Source organism: Carex rostrata, chromosome 15, assembly GCF_964058835.1.
Source record: "Carex rostrata chromosome 15, lpCarRost1.2, whole genome shotgun sequence".
Lineage (NCBI taxonomy): Eukaryota > Viridiplantae > Streptophyta > Magnoliopsida > Poales > Cyperaceae > Carex > Carex rostrata.
In genome coordinates this window covers 6854604-6874400 of record NC_135932.1, presented here as the reverse complement: position 1 = coordinate 6874400, position 19797 = coordinate 6854604, and the positions used below count along the sequence as shown (strand labels likewise).

Below are 19797 nucleotides of genomic sequence, written 5' to 3'. Positions count from 1 at the left end.
AACATATTTTAATTATATCAATTTTAATATTTATATCATGTTAAACAGTTCAAATTGATAGTATAAAGACATAATGAGATATGAAATGCTTGAGGCTCTCCGTAAAACTTAGTGTCCTATAAATATTGTTTCAATTTTTTTTTGTGGCAAAAAATAAATATTGTTTCATAACTCCTCAGCCATCAATGTATATTTAAACACCGATTAATTCCAATTTTTCATTCTTATAAATTCCAACATAGGAATCAAGTATTGTTGCAAAACCACTCGCAACTTTTGAACGTTTTTACCTTTTTATTTTCTCTGCACTCTTGTATAAGTTTTAATATATATCAATGACAAAATAGAGACATAAATGTTATTTTCATTAAAAAAAAGGAGGGGAAAACTCATCATTGAAAAATCCTAGAGAAAGATTGAACTTATTTTTGAATTCTTGAGGTGCAAAATTAAAACAGACTTCTATAGTTTTTATACGCACTGGATTGAGTTTGATCCAGTTGAAATTAATCCGGACCGTCTGTTTATTATTGCACTCCTCTAATATCCAAGGGAAACTGTATCATAGTGACAATTGAATAATTCAGGTTTGGTTCGGTAGGGTCAAAAATTTGTGATTCGGAAATAATTTGAGTATAATTTGAAAATGATTCAGAATTATCTAGATAAGAGATTCCAATCTAACAAGGAAAAAAATTTGAGAAAAGTTATGAAATTTTTTGTAAAATTCACAAATTATCTGCGAATAATTCGGTCAAAGTTTGATCAACTGAATAATTCAGCGTTTGGTTCGCCATCACCAAAAAAAACGAATTATTAATGAATAATTCGCGGATCTTATGACTATGAGTTTGTCCAGGAGGTCATTGGAAAAATGGTTATATCGTGAGCGCCACAGAAAATCTGTTACTGAAAAACAGGTTGGATCTGACATGGAACAAACATGGACCAGGATCGAAACAAGTAATTTATTCTTTCTTTATTAAAATCGAATTGTTGGCGCATTGTACATGCTCCTTCTCAGAAACCAGTCATGATTTAATCATGCTGTCTCTCTCTGGGGTCCAAATTGATAAGAAAGGATTGGTTTAGGTACCGTGCATCACAGCTATCTTATTAATAATTAATTATCATTTATCAAATTCAGATTAATATGGTTGAGGAAAAGAATATTGAGTTCTCAACCGCACGATACGCAATGCAACTTATATCAACCAATTATATTCTCAAAGTACCCATCAATTCTCTTTAAATAAGAGAAAAGAGGAAAACAAGAGTAGAACTAAGGTGTTCTTAAATTTGGTGAACTCAAGTCTAAAATTCATCGAATTTGTTTTAAATGATGAATTTGAGCTGTTAAAATTCGTCTACTTTACGAGTGATGCGTCCATATGTGAAAATTTTAAATATTTAAATTAATTTAATGTAAAGTCAAGCGGTCAAAATTAGAAGATTAATAAATTAATTTTAATCTATTCATTTTTTGAATTTTTTTTACCACTTAACTTTATACAAAAATAATTTTAAAATTAAATTTTTTTTGCATGTAGATGCATCACTCATAAGGTAGATAGATTTCAACAGTTCGGATTTTTTTATTTAAAACCGATTCGATAAGTTTAAACTTGAATTCATTAAAGAGCTTGATAAATTTGAGAACAACACCTTATTTCTAATCGGAAAACAATACACTTTTTTTTTTCTCTAAAATTGTATTACAGAATACAGGCCTCTCATCTTCTCAAGTCTCTACTCTCCCCTTTTTAACAAATAAAATAAATCTAACGCGTATACAAAATTACAAATACAACTGAGCCTACGCTGCGGTACCCGCTAATATTAAATTTTCGGATAAAAATCCCAGAAAAAACTCTTCAAAATCTTTTGACCTTCGAAACTATAACCAATACTATCCGTTAAAAACTTATGAAATCCTACGGTAATCCACGTGTCACCCATCCAACGATCGATCAAGTCTTCTAATTTGTTTGACTCGGCGTTATATTCGCACTTTGTATAGCTGTTGTCGAAACGGATTCTTAGTAGGTTACGTCATTTCTAGACATTTTTACCTCCAAAAAATTGAAATCGTAAATGTTCTCGCAACATTGTAACCATGTCGCTGTCGCCTTGTACTCACCTCCCATTCAATTTCTTTATATATATCTAACCTCGGTTGAGGGGTAGATCTCTCTCTTCTCTCTTCTCTCAAGTCTCATCTCTTTCGTTTCCTCTCTCCTAAACAGCACAGAAGCTCAGTTCGATCGCGTGCTTTGGAGTTTAGAAGGATTTGAAAAATGCGAGTAAAAAGCACTAATAATTGCATCCGCAAATCGCAAGAGGATGGTACGGATATGGTACCGCCAACTGATGTGCAAATCGTGACCTCTGATGGAAACACCATTGCTGCTCATTCCAGCGTTCTGGTAATTTAGCAAATAACAATTGATGATTATTATAGTTGATTTATAAACTGATGTGTCAATTCTGATTATTGATTTGCTGTTTTAGTCATCGGCATCGCCAGTTTTAGAGAGGATGATCGATCGTGCCAGAAAAGGCTGGAATACTGACAGTACAATTAGAATACTAGGTGTACCATCTGATGCTGTTATTGCCTTTGTTCAGCTCCTCTATTCCTCCTGGTATGTTCTTATTCTTGTTATTCCAATTTCCCTATCCAATTTCAATTAACAATAAAATTTGCTTTGAATTTTCCTTCAGTAGAATCAATTTCTTGCAATTATTCGTAAATATAAACCTCACAAACCCCGATTAAATTATCCAGGATGGCAACACTATCCTCTCTGGAAATCGAGGATGTAATGGACCAGCACTGCCTCCAGCTCCTCGCCATGTCACACAAATACCGTGTACCATGGCTCAAGAGAAGCTGTGAAGCAGCAGTGGCAGTGCAACTGACACCCGACAAAGCAGTAGATGTGTTGAAGCTCGCCAAATTATGTGACGCACCGAGGCTGTACCAGCGGTGCATGCAGCTGGTGACGAAGGATTTCTTGGCTGTGCAGGAATCAGATGGCTGGAAGTTTGTGCAGAGGCACGATACAGTACTCGAGCTAAAGATTATTCAATTCGTGGAGGATTCTGACGAGGTTCGTTGCATCTTTTAGATTTTGAATTTGTACATGTGCTAAATTTCTTGTATGTACATAAAAATCTGTATTTCATAATTGATAAGAGAGCAAAATTAGAGTGTGATATGCTCACAAAAAAAGATTGGTAAGCACACATAAAAAAGACTATCGGATTGACTTCGAACTACGAATTCAAACCATTGAAATCCAAGTACTTCGTGAGTAATGCATGTACATGCAAAAAATTTAAAGTTTCGAATTCATTTAGTACATGATCAAGCAGTTAAAAAAATGATGAAAGATTAAGAGTAGAACTAGGGTGTTCTTAAGGTCACCAAAGTGTTTGGTGAGCTTGACTCCAAAACCCGTCAAATCGGTTTCAAATGACGAATCCGAACCGTTGGAACCCGCCTATTTTACGTGTGATGCGTCTACATGTGAAATTTTTAAACTTTCGAATTAGTTTAGTATAAAGTCAAGCGGTCAAAAAATGTTCAAAAAATGAATGCACTAAAATTAATTTATTAACCTTCTAATTTTGATCAATTGACTTTATACTAAACTAATTCGAAAGTTTAAAAATTTCACATGTAGATGCATCACACGTAAAATAGGCGGGTTCCAACGGTTCGGATTCGTCATTTGAAACCGATTTGACGGGTTTTGAAATCAAGCTCACCAAACACTTCGGTGAGCTTAAGAACACCCTAGTTCTACTCAAAGATTAATACATAAAATAATTTTGATTTGTCTGCTTGACTATGTGCTAAGTAAATTTAAAATTTTAAAATTTTTGCATATGCATGCATCGCTCACGAAGTATATGAATTTCAATGGTTTGAATTCGTAATTCGAAATCAATTCAATAATATTTTGAATGAGCGCATCATACTCTAGTTTTTTTCTTGATAAGATCTGAACAACATATTAATTTTAAAAAACAAGGTCTATTTGCACAGTGGTGTTATATTGAAAAGGTATATTTACGGTTTGGTGCCACCTAATCTGGGGCTGAAATTGGATTTATCTTAAATATTTGTCATGAAGCTTTATCACGAAGTGAGAATCTGATTGGTGAAACTATAGCTATGGAAAAAAAAATCTGGTGATATTGATGGTTGTTACAATTTAGTCCGCATAAATATCTTGGAAATGTAGGATTGCTTATCAGAAATTTGTATCGATCCTTTCCATAGGATGAGATATCATTTATGTCGCTTTCATGAATAGTACAATAAAAATCTATTAGATTATATAGGATTCATGCCCCATCCTTTGTGATGCTCTATGGCCAATTGTCAATTGGTTTCTAAAAGCAAAATCATTTCTTAATCTGAACCGATCTCTATCTTTTGTGGCGAATTTACTTTTACAGTTTTACTATGAAACAGTAGCAAATAGGCAGGGAGATGAAATGAAAAATCTGGTGATATTTTCGTAAATTAGTCCCAAAAAATATCTGCAATGCATCTAGCAAACAGTGCCACAAAAATAGTTCAGAATTCAGAAATCATCGTTGTCATAAGAAAGAGAATGTCTCACTTTGGCAATAGGACAAGTTTTGTGTAAAATCTTGTTCATGGCAAGAGAGATCGTTCATGTCGCTTTCAATGTGCTTCTCATGGTCAAAAAAAATTATTAGGTACTGCAGCTGCTTCCATTTGAAAGCAAAAGGAGACCGTTCCTGTCGTTGTCTTATAATTAGGTCCTAACAAGAAAACAAAAGTGGTTTTCCAGCTATTGTCTATTGACTTCTGTGGCTGTCCTTATAACTCATTTTCTTCACGTGAGTTGTGTGAAACAATTTTAAATCTAAGAAGATCATTCCCTTTTCAGAATATGTCAAACAATATTAATCTGTGATAAAAAATTGATGAACTAGGAACTTTCTGTTTTGGAACTCAGAAATAATTTGCCTTAATTTTATGACATTAAAAGTTCCTAGATTTTGCTTACTGTGTTGAATTTCTAAGTAGTAAGACACTTATTTGGCAAACTCAAATTTACAGAGGAAAAAACAATGGAAGCAGCAAAGAGCGGCTCAGCAGGTATACCAGCAACTGAGCGAAGCCATGGATTGCCTCCAGCACATCTTCACTGATGGATGCACACAGACAAGAGAGCCATGCACCCAGTCCGATAGTTGCCAGGGGTTGAGATCACTGATACAACACTTTGCAACATGCAACAAGAAGCTGGCACAGGCAGGAGGCTGCCTCCGTTGCAAGAGAGCGTGGCAGTTGTTTCGCCTCCACTCCTCCACATGCAATGAATTAAAGCATTGCAAGGTTCCTTTCTGCAGGTAATTAATGAAAATCCAATGCTATACTTGCAAGTAGTTCAGATTATAGTCTTGCATTATTTATTTTGTTACATGAACAATTACCAAGAAGTAAATTTGGACAATTATAAATAAATTACAGTAGATGAAAAATAATATTTTGTATGGTTTTATTTTAGTAGAAAATAGAAAAATCATACAATATATATTCTAGCCATTGCGGTTTTTTTTTTTGTTCAATTATACAATTGACTGATATTTTGAAATTGCTTTACTGCAACCTTCATCATTTTTTCTCTCCCTAACATAATCTAAAAAAACACATCAGATATGAAAACCAACAATATTTTTGCCTACACTGTAGTATCCCTCTAATAATTTTTTAGATCAAACAGAACTAATACTTTATTTCCTTGTCGATTTAACAGTCATTTCAAGACAAAAACTCAAGCACAGAAGTTGGACAAGACATGGAGATTGCTGGCAAAGAAGGTGGCCACTGCCAAGGTGATGTCTTCTTTGGCTAGCAGAACGAGGCCAGAAGTGGTAGCCAAGTCATGCGCAAAGTACATGGGAAGAAAGTAGATGGAGATAAACCATATACTCATAGTTGGTATTAGCATTAGAAAAGTCTAGGTATAGAAAAAGTTGATGTATACAACGATAATATTTATATATTGGTTGTTTTACAAGGAACTTCCATTGAGTTACAACGAGTTAGCTTATGATCTACAATTCCACATCAATATTTCAAATTACTTGAGAGTTTTGCTAATATGAGTTCTCTTGTAAACTTAATTGGAATATATAATTCAATACACTGGTGAGAATACATCACTTTGTCCAATTATGAACAATAAAGTCTACAAACATACAGGGAAAGAAAGATCAAAAACAGCAAAAAATGTACCAAGAAAATTCCCTTGTTTCCTGAATGAGTCAGGATTGCCCTCCAAAATCATTTCTCAAACAGAACATCAGTACCAGAACCAGAGTTAACATAAGTTACAAAATGAAATAACCCACTAAGTTCTGATGAAGATCCAAGTTTGTGCAAAAACTTGAAGGAAAAAGAAAATACTAATAACAATCACTGGAATGAAAACATTACTCTTTTGTTGGCCGCTGGCTATTTCACAACTGGGTGGCTGCATCAATCTCCCTCCACCAACATCTGTTCTTTATTCTTCTCAATTCTAAGAAAGAAAAAAAAAAAAATTCCATTTCATATGACCTGTCCCGGCATAAACTAAGCTGCTTTACGTTTTGCCACACTTGGCGACCGGTATCCTGCTTTAGTGGGCTTCCCCCAAGGTGAAACTGAAGGTCTACCTCCTTTGGTACGCCCCTCACCTCCACCATGGGGATGATCCACTGGATTCATTGCAACACCACGAACAACAGGGCGTCTGCCTAACCATCGGCTGTGCCCCGCTTTTCTGAGTTTTTGCATGCCATGGCTGGGATTAGAGACTACACCAATGGTAGCACGGCATCGTGAATCAACGATCTTCTCAGCACCTGAAGGAAGGCGCAGAACACACTGTGCACCTGGCTCCTTGATTACTTTAGCACAAGTACCTGCTGCCCGAACCATCTTCCCACCCTGACCGGGGCGGCATTCGATATCATGCACCAATGTTCCAATCCGTACATCGGCTAGTGGTATGCAATTGCCAACTTTTGAATTTTGATCAACTATATCGTACTGATTATCCGAAGAAGCAGAAAATGTACTATTGCCAGGTCGCATCGAGCTGCTTTTGGAAGGTTTTGAGGAATCACAATTCATCACTGTACTACCTGGTGAGCAATGGTGACTTGCCAATATGTAAGATACTGGTACACAAGCAACCTTTCCCTTCAACCCTTCACTTGTACCAATAGACTTCTTTGGCAAGCTACTGGTGCAGCTAGCTTGTACCGGAAGCGAAGGTTTTTTCTTCAGATCATTCTGCCAAGAGAGAGCAGCTTGGCGCCTCATCCTCTGTGTCCAGAGAACACCATCCGATGCCCATTTTTGAATTTCAGAAAGAGAAAATGTTTCTTTTCCTTCTACATTACCTCTCAATTGAGGAGCGAAGAAAGCAGGCTTCGCCCCAGCCAAAGCTATCCTCGGTAAACTGAAGTGGCTACCAGAGTGAAGGGATGGAATCTCTCCCTTACCCAGAGAAGAGTACAGTACAGAAGAAGCTGCCTTTTCTAGATCCGCTCTACCAGGCAACGCCGCAAATGAAAATCGGTTGGAGACATCAGCCGTGGTAGATTCTAGGATTTGAGGCGGGGGAGAGAGCTCTTGTACCTTCTGGAGGTTCCTCCGGCGGAGGAGCTTTACCCCTTGGACCCATCGCACCAGAGCGATTCTAGAGGAACGATTGGGATCGTACTCGATCCGCTCCACAACGCCAACCGCCGAGGTGCTCCGCTTCAGATCAATTTTTCTCTGCGATCGCTTTGCTCCGCCGCCGCGATGATAAGAGGTGATGCGCCCGGCGGAGTTCCTTCCCGCCGACTTCGAGGAGCCCAGAGTCAGACGCCTCAGCGCTCCCTCCTTCACTCGATCCTTCACGGCTGAGAGAGCAGACTGGCTCGACATTTATTTGCTGTCAATGGAGGTGGCAGTGGTGGAGGAGGGATTGATTGGGGCAGCCGCCGGAGGGATCGGAAGCAACAAGGGTTTTGGTCTTCTTTGTTTTTGGGTTTCGTTGGGCCAAGCCTCATGCTAACGGATCCCAGATCCGGTATCAGAATCCGTATTCGTATTTACGATACTTGTCGTCAGAATACAGGAATGCAATCGGATGAGACTGTATCCGGATCGTATGAGAATTTTTATGGACTAGTTCAATATCCGCGCGAGTAGGGCTGTCAAAAAAGCTTGCGGCTCGTGGCTCGCCTCTAGCTCGCTCGTGGCTCGCCTCTAGCTCGCTCGGTAGTGGACCGAGCTGTTAATGAGCCAGCTCGGCTCAGGCTCGGGCCAAAATAAACGAGCTGAGTCAGAGGTCAGCTCGGCTCGTTAAGCTACTGTAGATTTAGGGTTTAGCCCCGTATAATTTTAAGTCCAGTCTCATTTTCAAAGGCGCAATTATGCAAAATTGATGTATTTTTGGTCTGAGAAGAAATGATATGGGCTTCAGTTGCTTGAAGATGTGCCTGCTGAACGATTTCTTAAATTTTTTGAATGAGCTTTCTTATTTTTATATTTTTGAATTTGTATAATAGCAGCCTAATAAAGCCTAGTGAGCCAGCTCGTCAGCTCGCGAGCTAGCTCGGACTGGCTTGTCACGAGCGAGCCAGGGGTTTTTGGCTCGGATGACCTAAGTCCAGCTCGCTCGGTCCAGGCTCGGGCCAAAATAAACGAGCCGAGCTAAGGCCCAGCTCAGCCCGAGCCAGCTCGTTTACACCCCTACGTGCGAGACATCATTTATGTTTCTATTAATTTTGCTTACAAATTTTGACACGTGATATTTATCAATAACTTATATTCATTAAATAGTCTATATAAAACTTAGAGGAAAATTAGAGTGGGATGTGCTCATCAAGAGAAGTTGGTGAATACAATTCAAAAAATATAATTGATTGATTTCAAATGACAAATTCAAACTGTTAAAATGCATTAACTTTATGAGTGATGCATACACATGCAAAATTTTAAAAGTTTTGATCTCATTTAATTCAAGATCAAGTAATTAAAAAAATAATTAAAATAAATGCATAAAATAACTTATAAAGAGTTCATCTTTTTTACCGCTTAATTTTGTACTAAATAAATTTGAAACTTCAAAAAAGATGAATTTTAACCAGGCTTCTAAATAGCTAGCTATAGCTTTTCCGGACCATAAACGCTAAGCTATGAGATAAAATTGCGCTAACTCAGCTACGACCGCTATAGCTATAATAGCTGACCGCTATTACCGCTATATGAGACCCGCTATAGCTACCGCTATGCTACATGGTTTTTTTTTTTGCAATTTATATGAACTTCTGTACTTCTATTCTTATTTCTAATGCTACATGGTCTTCTACGATAAGTATACTAAACCAAACTATATGCTTCTATTTTTATTTGTGATTTATTCTATCATTCTATATCGAGAAATATTCAAATACTAATTATTCATTTTGATTACTCTTTTTATAGTATTCGTTTGTAAAATTATTATCGTTCGTTTCAATTGAAAGCTGATTTTGATTATTATTATAATTATAAAATGTTTAAATATGTATATTGACTTCATTTACCTTATAAAATTAATTGCTCTTTGTCTATTATAATATGTAATACCATGAAGTATAAACTATTAAATAATGTTACTTTTTAGATTTTTTTCATTCTTATTTGCGTCATTGATAAAAAATATAGACTTAGATTAGTTGTCATTTAATTGTTACATCAATTCTCTAATATTGATTATGTTGATAATTAGTAGAAATATAGAATATAAAGTTTGAAAAGGGCAAATCGCTATGTGTGATAGCTTCCGCTATAGCTACGCTATTCGCAATAGCTTTTTTTTTTTGTCTCCCCGCTATGCCGCTATAATCGCTATTTAGAACCTTGATTTTAACAGTTTGAATTCGTCATTTGAAAGCAAACTGATAGACTTTTGGAGTTGTGCTCACAAACCACTCATGGTGAGCACATCTAGATTGGAAAAAATGTGGCGTGTCGTGACCAAAATGTCAGGGGTGATCATGACACACAAATTGTCACGCCACGTTAGTCACGTTGTGCCCAAACGTGTTGTGACCAAACGTGACTCGCATGACCATTTGATCATAATTTATGTTAGTTTATTCAAGATTCATTATTTGGTCAAAATCTAACAGTCCTAATTACACGTGACTCGTGTGACCATGTGTCATGCCATGATTAGATTTTTTGTGTGTCGTGCTAAATTTTCTAAAGATGATCACGACACGAAACACACAAATCACGGTATGTTACCAATACATGTATCGTGCCGGTACTGTAATCGTTTCATTATATAACAGAGCCGACTCCATCGTACCATTTTTCTCACTTTAAACACATCATACTCTAACTTTGCTCTCATCCTTTTATCTTTTGTGCCAAAAATTTATATACAGTTCTCTATGAAAAAAAATGTATAAAATAACTGCACTTGTAGTTGTTTGTGCTAACACGACGTCCTGTTCAATTTTGAAATTATCTTCTCGGAGGAACTTAATTCGGATTAATGAGATTTCCGATCTAATTACATAATGCCATTGACAAAGATGTTTCTCAAATAATCATGGAAATCCAATTAATTAGTGTGGCCCATTATTTTAATGCATCATTTCAGTATGAAATAATTAATGCCTTCTTTTCTTTTACTTCTTTGGTTGCATTTCTCTTATTGTTGCATGTCACTGAAGACAACAATAATTGATGAACAAAATGAAAAAAACATAATTTAAGTTATAGAATGTTGGCAAAAATATCTTTAACTCTAGAAATATGTATGAAAATCTCGAGGAAAAGATGAGTATAAAAATCTAGTAAAATATCTAGGACTAAATATATCTAGAAAAATAATGAAGATATATATGAGGTAGAAATATTTAGATATTTTGTATGAGGTGTCATAAATCTAGAATATTCTTAAGATAATATAAATTGAGATTTAACAAACGAACCAAGAAAAAAATAAGTCAACATAATTAGTACATAAAAAATTAACAACAATCAAACTTTTTGTGTTGCTTGTAATATACGGCTATCATAAATCAGCTACATTCTTGAAAAATATTTCAAACATAAGAGAAATATTTTTGAAAATATATCAAATATACACGACTGTGCTCATTAAAAAATTATGAGAGATGTTAATGAATATTTTTTTTTAATTTTTTTGAGTAAAGATTGAAGGTGATGGCATCTAACTATTTAATATACATAATTTTTTTTTTTTGAACTTTATCCGATAGCTTTTGCAATTTGTGATAAAAAAAATTTGGAGATAATTAGGAATGGTTTCTTTACTTCTTGAGAGAATTTGTTACATGCAAAATGAAGGTTTGCATTATATCTGATCATTTTTCTGGTAATAAAGATGTCATGCTCATCGTTGGTTTTTACGCCATATAAAGACCAATCTTAAGAAGGTAGGTGTTAAAGAAAAAGATATGATGAGATTTATGATATTGAATGTATGATAGAGATGGTAATAAATATGCTTAGGAGTTAAATAAAAACTAAAGTAAATGGGAGAGAGGTAGAGGGAAGGGAGAGGGAAAAGAAATATGGGTCCATAAGGTTATTTTGTCAAAAAAATTATGGAGGAGGTATTTTGTTTGTACTTTTTCAAAGGTAGGTTAATTTATCAATTTCCTTTTTAAAAATGAATGTATTAAAATTAACTTAAAAACTCACACATTTGACCACTTAACTTGATACTAAATAAATTCGAAAAATTATAAATTTTGTATGCAAACGCACAATTAATAAAATAGATCGGTTTAAATGGTTTGGATTTTACCGTTTGAAGTCGATTTGATAGGTTTTGAAGTTTGTGTTATATAAACTGAAATAACACTAATATCATATTAGCCAGACTCTTGAGTTGCCTGTAATATACGGCTATCATAAATCAGCTACATTCTTGACAAATGTTTCAAACATAATAGAAATGTTTTTAAAAATATACCAAATATACACGATTATTAAATGCATAAAAATGTATGTTCATATAACTTACCAACATTAAATGATCACTAATTTTTTATTTTTAATTAAAAATGAGCAAAGTTAACAACATATAAAAATGCAAGCAAAAGTAGAAATGGATAGCTAGCCGGCGAATTATTTTTTTATGCTTATAGAACATGTTCTCACATGAATAAATATAAATACAATATATAAAAAAAAAAAGAATATATTCAACCCACTGAGACTAGAGCCAAAACCCAACTCCACCTGTCACATGTATTCATTAACAATTTCTGAGAGATGTTAAGGAACACTTTTTTTTTTAAATAAGGATTAAAAGTGAAAGCATCTAGCTACTTAATATACACAAATAATAATTATTTTTTTGGAATTTTGAATTTGCGACTTCTCATACGGAGACGCTAAATTAAAAGTTAGTTCTTCGATGAATACTTATAAATTAAAAGTAAAATAATTTTCAACCGCAAGAACAATCTTAAAATGTCTTAAAGTAAAATATGACAATATCTCATAATTGATCCAATAATTAAAATATTTGATAATATGACTCAGTCTTAAAATGTCTACAAAATTAAATCAAAATACAAACTTATTTGTAAAACACATCTTCGATTTTTTTTTTTTAAAGCAAATTGAACACGACAACCAGATTCACGTCAGATCCAGTTGTCAAGACTTGAGCTTATCAAGTATTAACGTATTGTGGGAAACAACCAAAATAATTCATTTGTTGGCAGCAAATAGTGCAAATGTGAAATTATCAATTTTGAATTACAAATTAATGAATGAACACCATCCAAGCCAATCAGCATAGAGAACCAGTCTCAGGTACTGACTCAACACAATTAAAATAGACATACCAGATCTAATTTCAGCCTGTGGATGATCAGATGGCAGTAGGGGGCAGTATTATTTATGCTTTGAGATGCGTGCCAAGTTAAAATATTATTTTCGGACCGTCCGATTCAATTCTACTTAGTCAGGTAAACTGAGGGGATACGAATTCCTTAATAGAACGCTAATTCTATTTGGGTGGCTAGCTAATACACAGACATCGACATCACTAGAATAAATATAAATAAAAAATTCCAAAAAAATAAAAAAGAATAAGTCAGCCATATGTTTGACCCACCGTCTAATTTCTAAAGCTCATATCTTTTTATTTGCTGACTAGACTGGTTTATCCAGCCACGTCATTTTCTAGCTGTCTACCATGGACGGCGATATCTTTGTTTTTTTATTTTTTTTCCACGTTTGCATTTCATCAACAATTCTTCACTGCGTCTCCCGTATCATGGAATATATATTCTCTATTTTAAGTTTCCTTCTTATCCATTGAGGTTTTCTATATAACCCAGCATAACGAAACCTCCCTCCCTTCATTCATTCATTCATTCATTCATTCATCTCTTCTACACTAAAGAACTAATTAAACCAAGAACATTACATTTTTCAGAAATTGAAAAGGAAACGATATAATTTCAAGTAATGGGAGTAAAAACAGAATTCAACTGCAGCACAAGTTGTTATGGTGCACGGAAAATACACGTACAGCCGGCTGATATCGTCATCAGGACATCCGACGGGCAGAGCATCTTAGCACATTGTAGCATTCTTGTAATAGCAGACAACTCCACAGCTTAATTTTAATATTTCTGAATTTCATTCATTTCACAGTACTTTCCTGATTTTCAATTTTTTATCGTCCTTTTTTCAATCAGGCCTCGACATCTCCGGTATTGGAGAGGAAGATCGACAGAGCAAGGAGAGGTTGGAACTCTGTTTGTACAATTCGGATTCCCGGTGCCCCTTCGGATGCTGTTATAGCTTTTGTTCAGCTTCTATACTCTACCAGGTATTGGTTAGCTTGATAAAAATTTTTCTAGAGATATGCACAGCTTCTTTCTCAGAAAATAAAATTTAATTCTAAAAGCCTCCCTAATATACCATGATAAAAAATAATAAAAAAAAAGAGCACAGAACACCATTGTATTCGGAATTGAAAAGCACAGAACATTAATTTTTAGTTCATTGGCAATGATCAGAATAACTGCATTAGCAAGAGCAGAGATCGAAGACATATTGGACAAGCATGGCATGCAACTCCTGGCGCTGGCACATGCGTACCAAATCAGATGGCTCAAGAAGAAGTGCGAGATCACCGTAGCAACAGAGCTGACACCAGATAGGGTAATTGATGTGTTGAAAGTAGCTAAGCTGTGCGATGCACCGAGGTTGTACCAGCAATGCATGAAGCTTATTGCTAAAGAGTTTTCAGAAGTAAAAAGGTCTGATGGATGGCAATTTCTCAGGCGATATGATCCGGCACTCGAGCTCGAGATCCTACAAATCATCGAAGATACCAACCAGGTTGGTTGCCAATTGATAAGTTCAAATGATGTATTATGACCTTAATTTTCAGATTAAGTGTTTCTGGAGAACAAATTACTTAATTTTGTTATTATGTGTGCACAGAGGAAGATAAGGTGGAAACAACAGAGAGCAGCACAGGAAGCATATCTGAGGCTAAACGAGGCAATGGATTGCCTTCAACACATTTTCACTGAAGGATGCACAGAAATCGGGCCCCGTAGCGGAAACCTTTCAAAGAGGAACAAAGGCCCTTGCGCTTGGTTTGGAACGTGCCAGGGGTTACAACTCCTTTTGCGCCACTTCACCATGTGCGATAAGAAGTTAGCGCCCGGAGGTTGTCTTCACTGCCAGAGAATGTGGCAACTGTTGCATTTGCATGCTTCGATTTGTAATCGTCCAGACTCTTGCAAAGTTCCTCTCTGCAAGTAAGTTGTACAGCCTATGTATATATGTTTCAATTAGAAAAAAAGTAGTATCCCTAGCTAAATGCATATTGCTAATATTCATTCATTTTTGTTCTTGAGTAGTGATGGTCGATTCAAGATGAAGACGCAGAGAGAAGGGAGATCAGACAAGACATGGAGATTGCTATTGAAAAGAGTTGTGGTGGCTAGAGCAATGTCAGCTTTGGCTAGCAGGAAGATGCCAGAAATAGTGTTTAGGTCATGGGCAAAGTATAGAACTTGGTAAGGCCTTAATGTGGTTAGAACGAGCGTTGTACATATTTCAGTTTTCAGAGTCAAGTGTAAATTAGAGAAAAACCGAAAGCATTCGAACATTCAGATTCAGCTGGATTTGTTATAGCCATTTTTTTTATAAATAGTTTAGTAACATTGTACTCGCTGTGTTGTCAGAGAATAGTCAAACTGGTACTCTTGCGCACTCTTCTAAAACTGTACAGGAAATGTAAAATGTTACTAAAAATTGCTCTTCTTCAATAACTTTTTTTTTCAAGAAAAAAAAAACAACTGTGTTCTTTGGAGTAATTAATATAAGAGGGTTCAAATGCCTCCATTTTTTGTGCCTCCACCATGCCTCTATTTTTAAAAACTTTAATAATTCAAAATTTAAAACTTAAAAGTCAAAATAAAACCATTGGATATGATCTACATCATTTTATTTATGCACGGGCAAAAAATTATTACATTTCAATTTTATTTTGATTGTCATCAAGAGCTTGTAAAAAATGCACTAATGAGGGTGATTTCTAGACGTTGATTTTTGAACTTATTGATTCACATAAAATCAAAATTGAAATGTGATAATTTTTTATGAGCACATAGAGAAAATAATATATATCACATCTAACGGTTTTATTTTGACTTTTAAGTTTTAAATTTTGAGTTATTAAAGTTTTAAAAAATAGAGGCATGATGGAGGCATTTGAACCCTCCTCTTAATATAATTAATTGTAGGATGTGTGAGGCTATAGTATATTATGGATCGTCCTGTTAAATATGATATTTATATGAAAGTATATTTGAAGACTAAATTTTATATTTTTTTTAAGAATTTTTATTAAATTTTTAGATTGTACAAAATTATTTGATCTAGAAATACCGGATCATTTTAAAATTGTAATTTTCCATCCATCTGAAAAATAGGAAAATAATTTTAAAAATATAGAACTTTGCAGAGTAGAACTAGGATGTTCTTAAGTTCACTAAGTTTCTTTGTGAACTTAACTCTAAAATATGTCGGATTGATTTCAAATAACAAATCTGAACTGTTTAAATTCATTTATCTTACAATACAAAATTTTAAATTTTTAAATTAATTTTGTATATAATCTGGTAAAATAACTTCAAAAAATAAATACATTAAATTAAATTAGATGGATTTCAACCGTTCACATTTATCTCCGTAGCACGGATTGGTTTGTAGAAAGTGCCAGCAGCCCTTACTACGTTGGGCCTTAAATCACTCGGGCTCTGAACGTTCTATTATTCTTGTGACGTCTGGGCCGTCTGGGCCTGAAATGTCAGCCCATCATATCCTCCGTTTGATCCACATCATCCATCCATGATCCATCCCAAAATCAAATCCTCTCCAACTGTCCCTCACTCCAGAGTCTGAGCCTCTCCTCCATCCCATGGCCATGGCCGTGGCGCCGCTATCCATAGCCGTTAACCCTCCCCGCTCTTTCCTCTCACCTCTTCCCCTCCCCCTTTCCCTTTCCCGTACCGTAAAACCCATCCTCTCTCTTCCCGTTCGCGCCTCCACACCCTCCACCCCTCGCCTCATGCCCTTCCCTGCTCCGAAACTAGTTCGCTACCCAGCCCTCGACAAGCACGCCTCCACCCACAGCCACCTCCGCTTCGCTCGCAAGCTGTCTACTCTCCTCCTCTCCAAGCCTCACCATTTCCTTCCTCTCCGCATCCTCCGTCGCTGCCGCCGCTACCTCAACCTCCCCTCCTCCCGCCCCCTCCTCCCCATGATCCTTCGCTACCCCTCCCTCTTTCGCCTCTTCTACGCTGCCTCTCATAACCCTCTCTACTCCTCCCTCCTTTCCGTCTCCCTCACCCCCGCCGCAATCTCCATCTTCAAGGAATCGTCTCTATTGCGGGCCCGCGTCGCAGACTCTCTCGCAGCCAAGTTACACCGCCTTGTCATGCTCTCGCATCGTCGCAGCATCCTCCTCTCCAAGCTGGTCCACCTTGGACCAGACCTCGGTTTACCTGTTGATTTCCGTAACAAACTTTGCAACCTCCATCCTGACCGATATATCACAGTCAATACATCTTATGGCCGTGCGCTCCAGTTGGTTTCGTATGATCAGTCGTTAGCTTCACCTATGCCGCCTCTAAGGTCGTATAATGATAATCGGATCATGAACCGGCATAGGCGGTTTGATTATATCCCGTTGAGGCGTGGTCTGAATATCAAACGGCATCACCGTGAATTCCTTCTCAGACTAAGCAAACTCCCTGACATATCCCCTTTTGACGACAATGACTTGGCATCTCTTTCTCGTGAAATGGCAGAGAAAAGGGCTTGTGCTGTGGTGCGAGAAATTTTGGGCATGACAGTTGAGAAAAGGACTCTAATTGACCACTTGTCACACTTCAGGAAAGATTTTGGGTTGCCAAATCGACTGCGGGCCTTGTTAGTTCGTCACCCAGAAATGTTCTACGTGAGCATCAAAGGAATACGGCACTCCGTGTTTCTTGCTGAGGCGTATGATGACAGTGGCAAGTTGATTGTTCAAGATGACTTGTTGAAGGAGAAGGAGAGGTTGATGGAGCTTGTTAGAGAAGGGAAGAGAATGCGGCGAGCAAGGAGAAAGGGGCTTGACTTGAATTTGGGAGATGATGATTTAGTAAATGGTGAAGAGATGGAAGAAGAATTTGAGATAGAAGATGGGTTTGAAGATTTATTTGAGGTGGGAATTGGGGATGATTGGGAAGAGATTGGCGATGATTTGCAGGAAAAAGAAGACGAGGTTGAATTTTTTTGGGTAGAAAAGGCGGCAGCTGCCGGGCTTATTGAAGGAGCAAATGATGATGGACATAGTGTGGAGGTATGGTGATATTGAAGTTGCTCACTAGGTGTTTGTCAATATGCTTCAGTTGAATGATTCTTCATTACCAGGTCACTCCATTAGGAACAAACTGAAGGGAAGGCTCTCCCAATCAGGTGATTGTGAACATGTGTCTGATCCAGATAATTGCAGGAAGCACTATGGAGATAGTTTAATCAGGACACATAAATGTCAAATATTAGCTACAGATGCACCGTAGATTAAATAATGTTAATATTTGAAGATATAATGTAGCATCTAAGTGCCTAGTTGCTAGAATTCAAATTAGCTTGTCTTGGACCTTTTGTTGTTTTGACAGACTCTGATCATTATAACATAAGCACAGGGTTCCATGCTGAAATTGTTTGTAAAAATATGCATAGTAACAAATTGTACAAATAAGGATATATAAATCTGTAAAATAATGTATCTACTTTTAATTTCCTTTTGCAAAAGAAGATTGGCACTAGCAAGCTGCTTGTTATAGACTATACAACAGCTGCTTTAAGGCTGTGATGGCTTACAGTGGTCTGGTATGCCAGGGAACCTAAGATTTCAGTACCAGCTGGTACCAGCCAGGATCTTCATAGAAGAAAACACATTGTTTTATTAATCTTTTAGTACAAGACAATTGAATTCAGAAGTTCAAAGGCTTTCACATTGTAATAATTTATTTTGGAAGCTGTTGTTTTGTGAGTTGCATCAGTTGGTGTATTTAGAATTAAATAAACTGTGGGATAAAATATTAAAAAGTTTAAAACTCTTTAGCACTGCTTTTGAACTGATTAGTACCATGGGGAGTTGGGGACTAGTGAGAGCAGTTATTATATAAAGCAATCATAGCATCAGACCATGCATGAAACTGATGAAAGACAAAAGTATATTTATGAAATAGGGGATTTGTAAATAGTAAATACAGACCTCGTGTTAACAACTCAACCGTGATTCGTTTCGGCTTTCCCACAGTAGCTTAGAAGTTTGAAGCCGTCTTTGAATTTCAGTCCGGTACCACTGCTTGGTGTGGAGCCAGTTGTACGGACAAGGTTGGCTGCTTTGCCACCTCAACTTGAAAATTCATCACTTTTAATTAATGTTGTAAAATGCGGTTTTGTTCAAGTATGTGAAAAGTCATTGCATACTGCATATGCTATATGCGGCTACATATGTGGATTTGTGTACATATGCAGTTTTATTATACTTTGTTAAAGAAATATAGATAAAATAAAACTAATTTATATCTAAAGATTTGTTTAGTTTAGTAGTTTGTACTCTTTATTATATTATAAATGTTATAGATTATAATCTCTTCTAATGCAAAATTTTTTTTAAGTTTTTTTCAAGTCCACATGGACTGTATATGTGCACGTATATTCAAAACTACATGAACTTGATCGCATAATATTTTATATGCGAAAGACCATTACATAAGCATATACGGATCATGCGGTCGCATTTTACAACACTGCTTTTAATTGATTTAGATACCAATTTTTTCTCAGCACTTGAACAAAAAAAAGATCCTTTTGTGTCGATGGAGTACTCTTGTTGGGTAATTGTGTCTTTTGGTTTTTGTTGGTTTTGTAAATAGTTGCTGAACTTATTTGTCTGACCAAAGCTACTATTTATTTTAAGAGGACAATTCAAATGCACTATAATTTTGCGCTCCAATATGCTCCACAACTTTTATCTCTGTTTTTCAAGTCTGAACAATTGATCCGAACTGTTCAACATGATATTCATAATAAAATATTCTTAAAGACCAAATTTTATATTTTTTAGAATTTTATTTACTTTTTTTTTTGTCATAGGTACAATATCACTTTTTCGGATGGTCCAGAATCTCTTTAAAACA

At 36.0% G+C, this 19797-nt stretch overlaps 4 protein-coding genes across 4 annotated transcripts; 3 read left to right on the top strand and 1 right to left on the bottom strand.

Moving 5' to 3' along the window:
- Positions 1-2091: 2091 nt before the first annotated feature.
- On the top strand, positions 2092-6134 carry LOC144566248 (BTB/POZ and TAZ domain-containing protein 2-like). Its single transcript, XM_078316221.1, has 5 exons — positions 2092-2426; positions 2512-2645; positions 2789-3113; positions 5105-5397; positions 5805-6134. Exons 1-5 carry the CDS (start codon positions 2298-2300, stop codon positions 5959-5961), a joined length of 1038 nt encoding a protein of 345 aa, XP_078172347.1. The 5' UTR covers positions 2092-2297; the 3' UTR covers positions 5962-6134.
- Positions 6135-6153: 19 nt separating this feature from the next.
- On the bottom strand, positions 6154-8137 carry LOC144566245 (large ribosomal subunit protein uL2m-like). Its single transcript, XM_078316216.1, has one exon. It carries the CDS (start codon positions 7970-7972, stop codon positions 6626-6628), a length of 1347 nt encoding a protein of 448 aa, XP_078172342.1. The 5' UTR covers positions 7973-8137; the 3' UTR covers positions 6154-6625.
- A 5228-nt stretch (positions 8138-13365) lies between these two features.
- Positions 13366-15164, top strand: LOC144566247 (BTB/POZ and TAZ domain-containing protein 1-like). Its single transcript, XM_078316220.1, has 5 exons — positions 13366-13669; positions 13774-13907; positions 14098-14422; positions 14528-14850; positions 14953-15164. The coding sequence occupies exons 1-5, from the start codon at positions 13541-13543 to the stop codon at positions 15113-15115; spliced, it is 1074 nt and encodes a 357-aa protein (XP_078172346.1). The 5' UTR covers positions 13366-13540; the 3' UTR covers positions 15116-15164.
- A 1172-nt stretch (positions 15165-16336) lies between these two features.
- On the top strand, positions 16337-18647 carry EMB1692 (Ubiquitin carboxyl-terminal hydrolase family protein). Its single transcript, XM_078316215.1, has one exon. It carries the CDS (start codon positions 16518-16520, stop codon positions 17952-17954), a length of 1437 nt encoding a protein of 478 aa, XP_078172341.1. The 5' UTR covers positions 16337-16517; the 3' UTR covers positions 17955-18647.
- Positions 18648-19797: the final 1150 nt, after the last annotated feature.

Bases quoted from the DNA above. Each gene is read 5' to 3' on its own strand.
- EMB1692 (XM_078316215.1), top strand. From the start codon at position 16,518: ATGGCCATGGCCGTGGCGCCGCTATCCATAGCCGTTAACCCTCCCCGC.
- LOC144566248 (XM_078316221.1), top strand. From the start codon at position 2,298: ATGCGAGTAAAAAGCACTAATAATTGCATCCGCAAATCGCAAGAGGAT. The intron at 2,646-2,788 runs GTATGTTCTTAT...TAAATTATCCAG, and splicing joins CAGCTCCTCTATTCCTCCTG to GATGGCAACACTATCCTCTC. The intron at 5,398-5,804 runs GTAATTAATGAA...TCGATTTAACAG, and splicing joins TGCAAGGTTCCTTTCTGCAG to TCATTTCAAGACAAAAACTC.
- LOC144566245 (XM_078316216.1), bottom strand. From the start codon at position 7,972: ATGTCGAGCCAGTCTGCTCTCTCAGCCGTGAAGGATCGAGTGAAGGAG.
- LOC144566247 (XM_078316220.1), top strand. From the start codon at position 13,541: ATGGGAGTAAAAACAGAATTCAACTGCAGCACAAGTTGTTATGGTGCA. The intron at 13,670-13,773 runs GTAATAGCAGAC...TTTTTCAATCAG, and splicing joins TAGCACATTGTAGCATTCTT to GCCTCGACATCTCCGGTATT. The intron at 14,423-14,527 runs GTTGGTTGCCAA...ATGTGTGCACAG, and splicing joins TCATCGAAGATACCAACCAG to AGGAAGATAAGGTGGAAACA.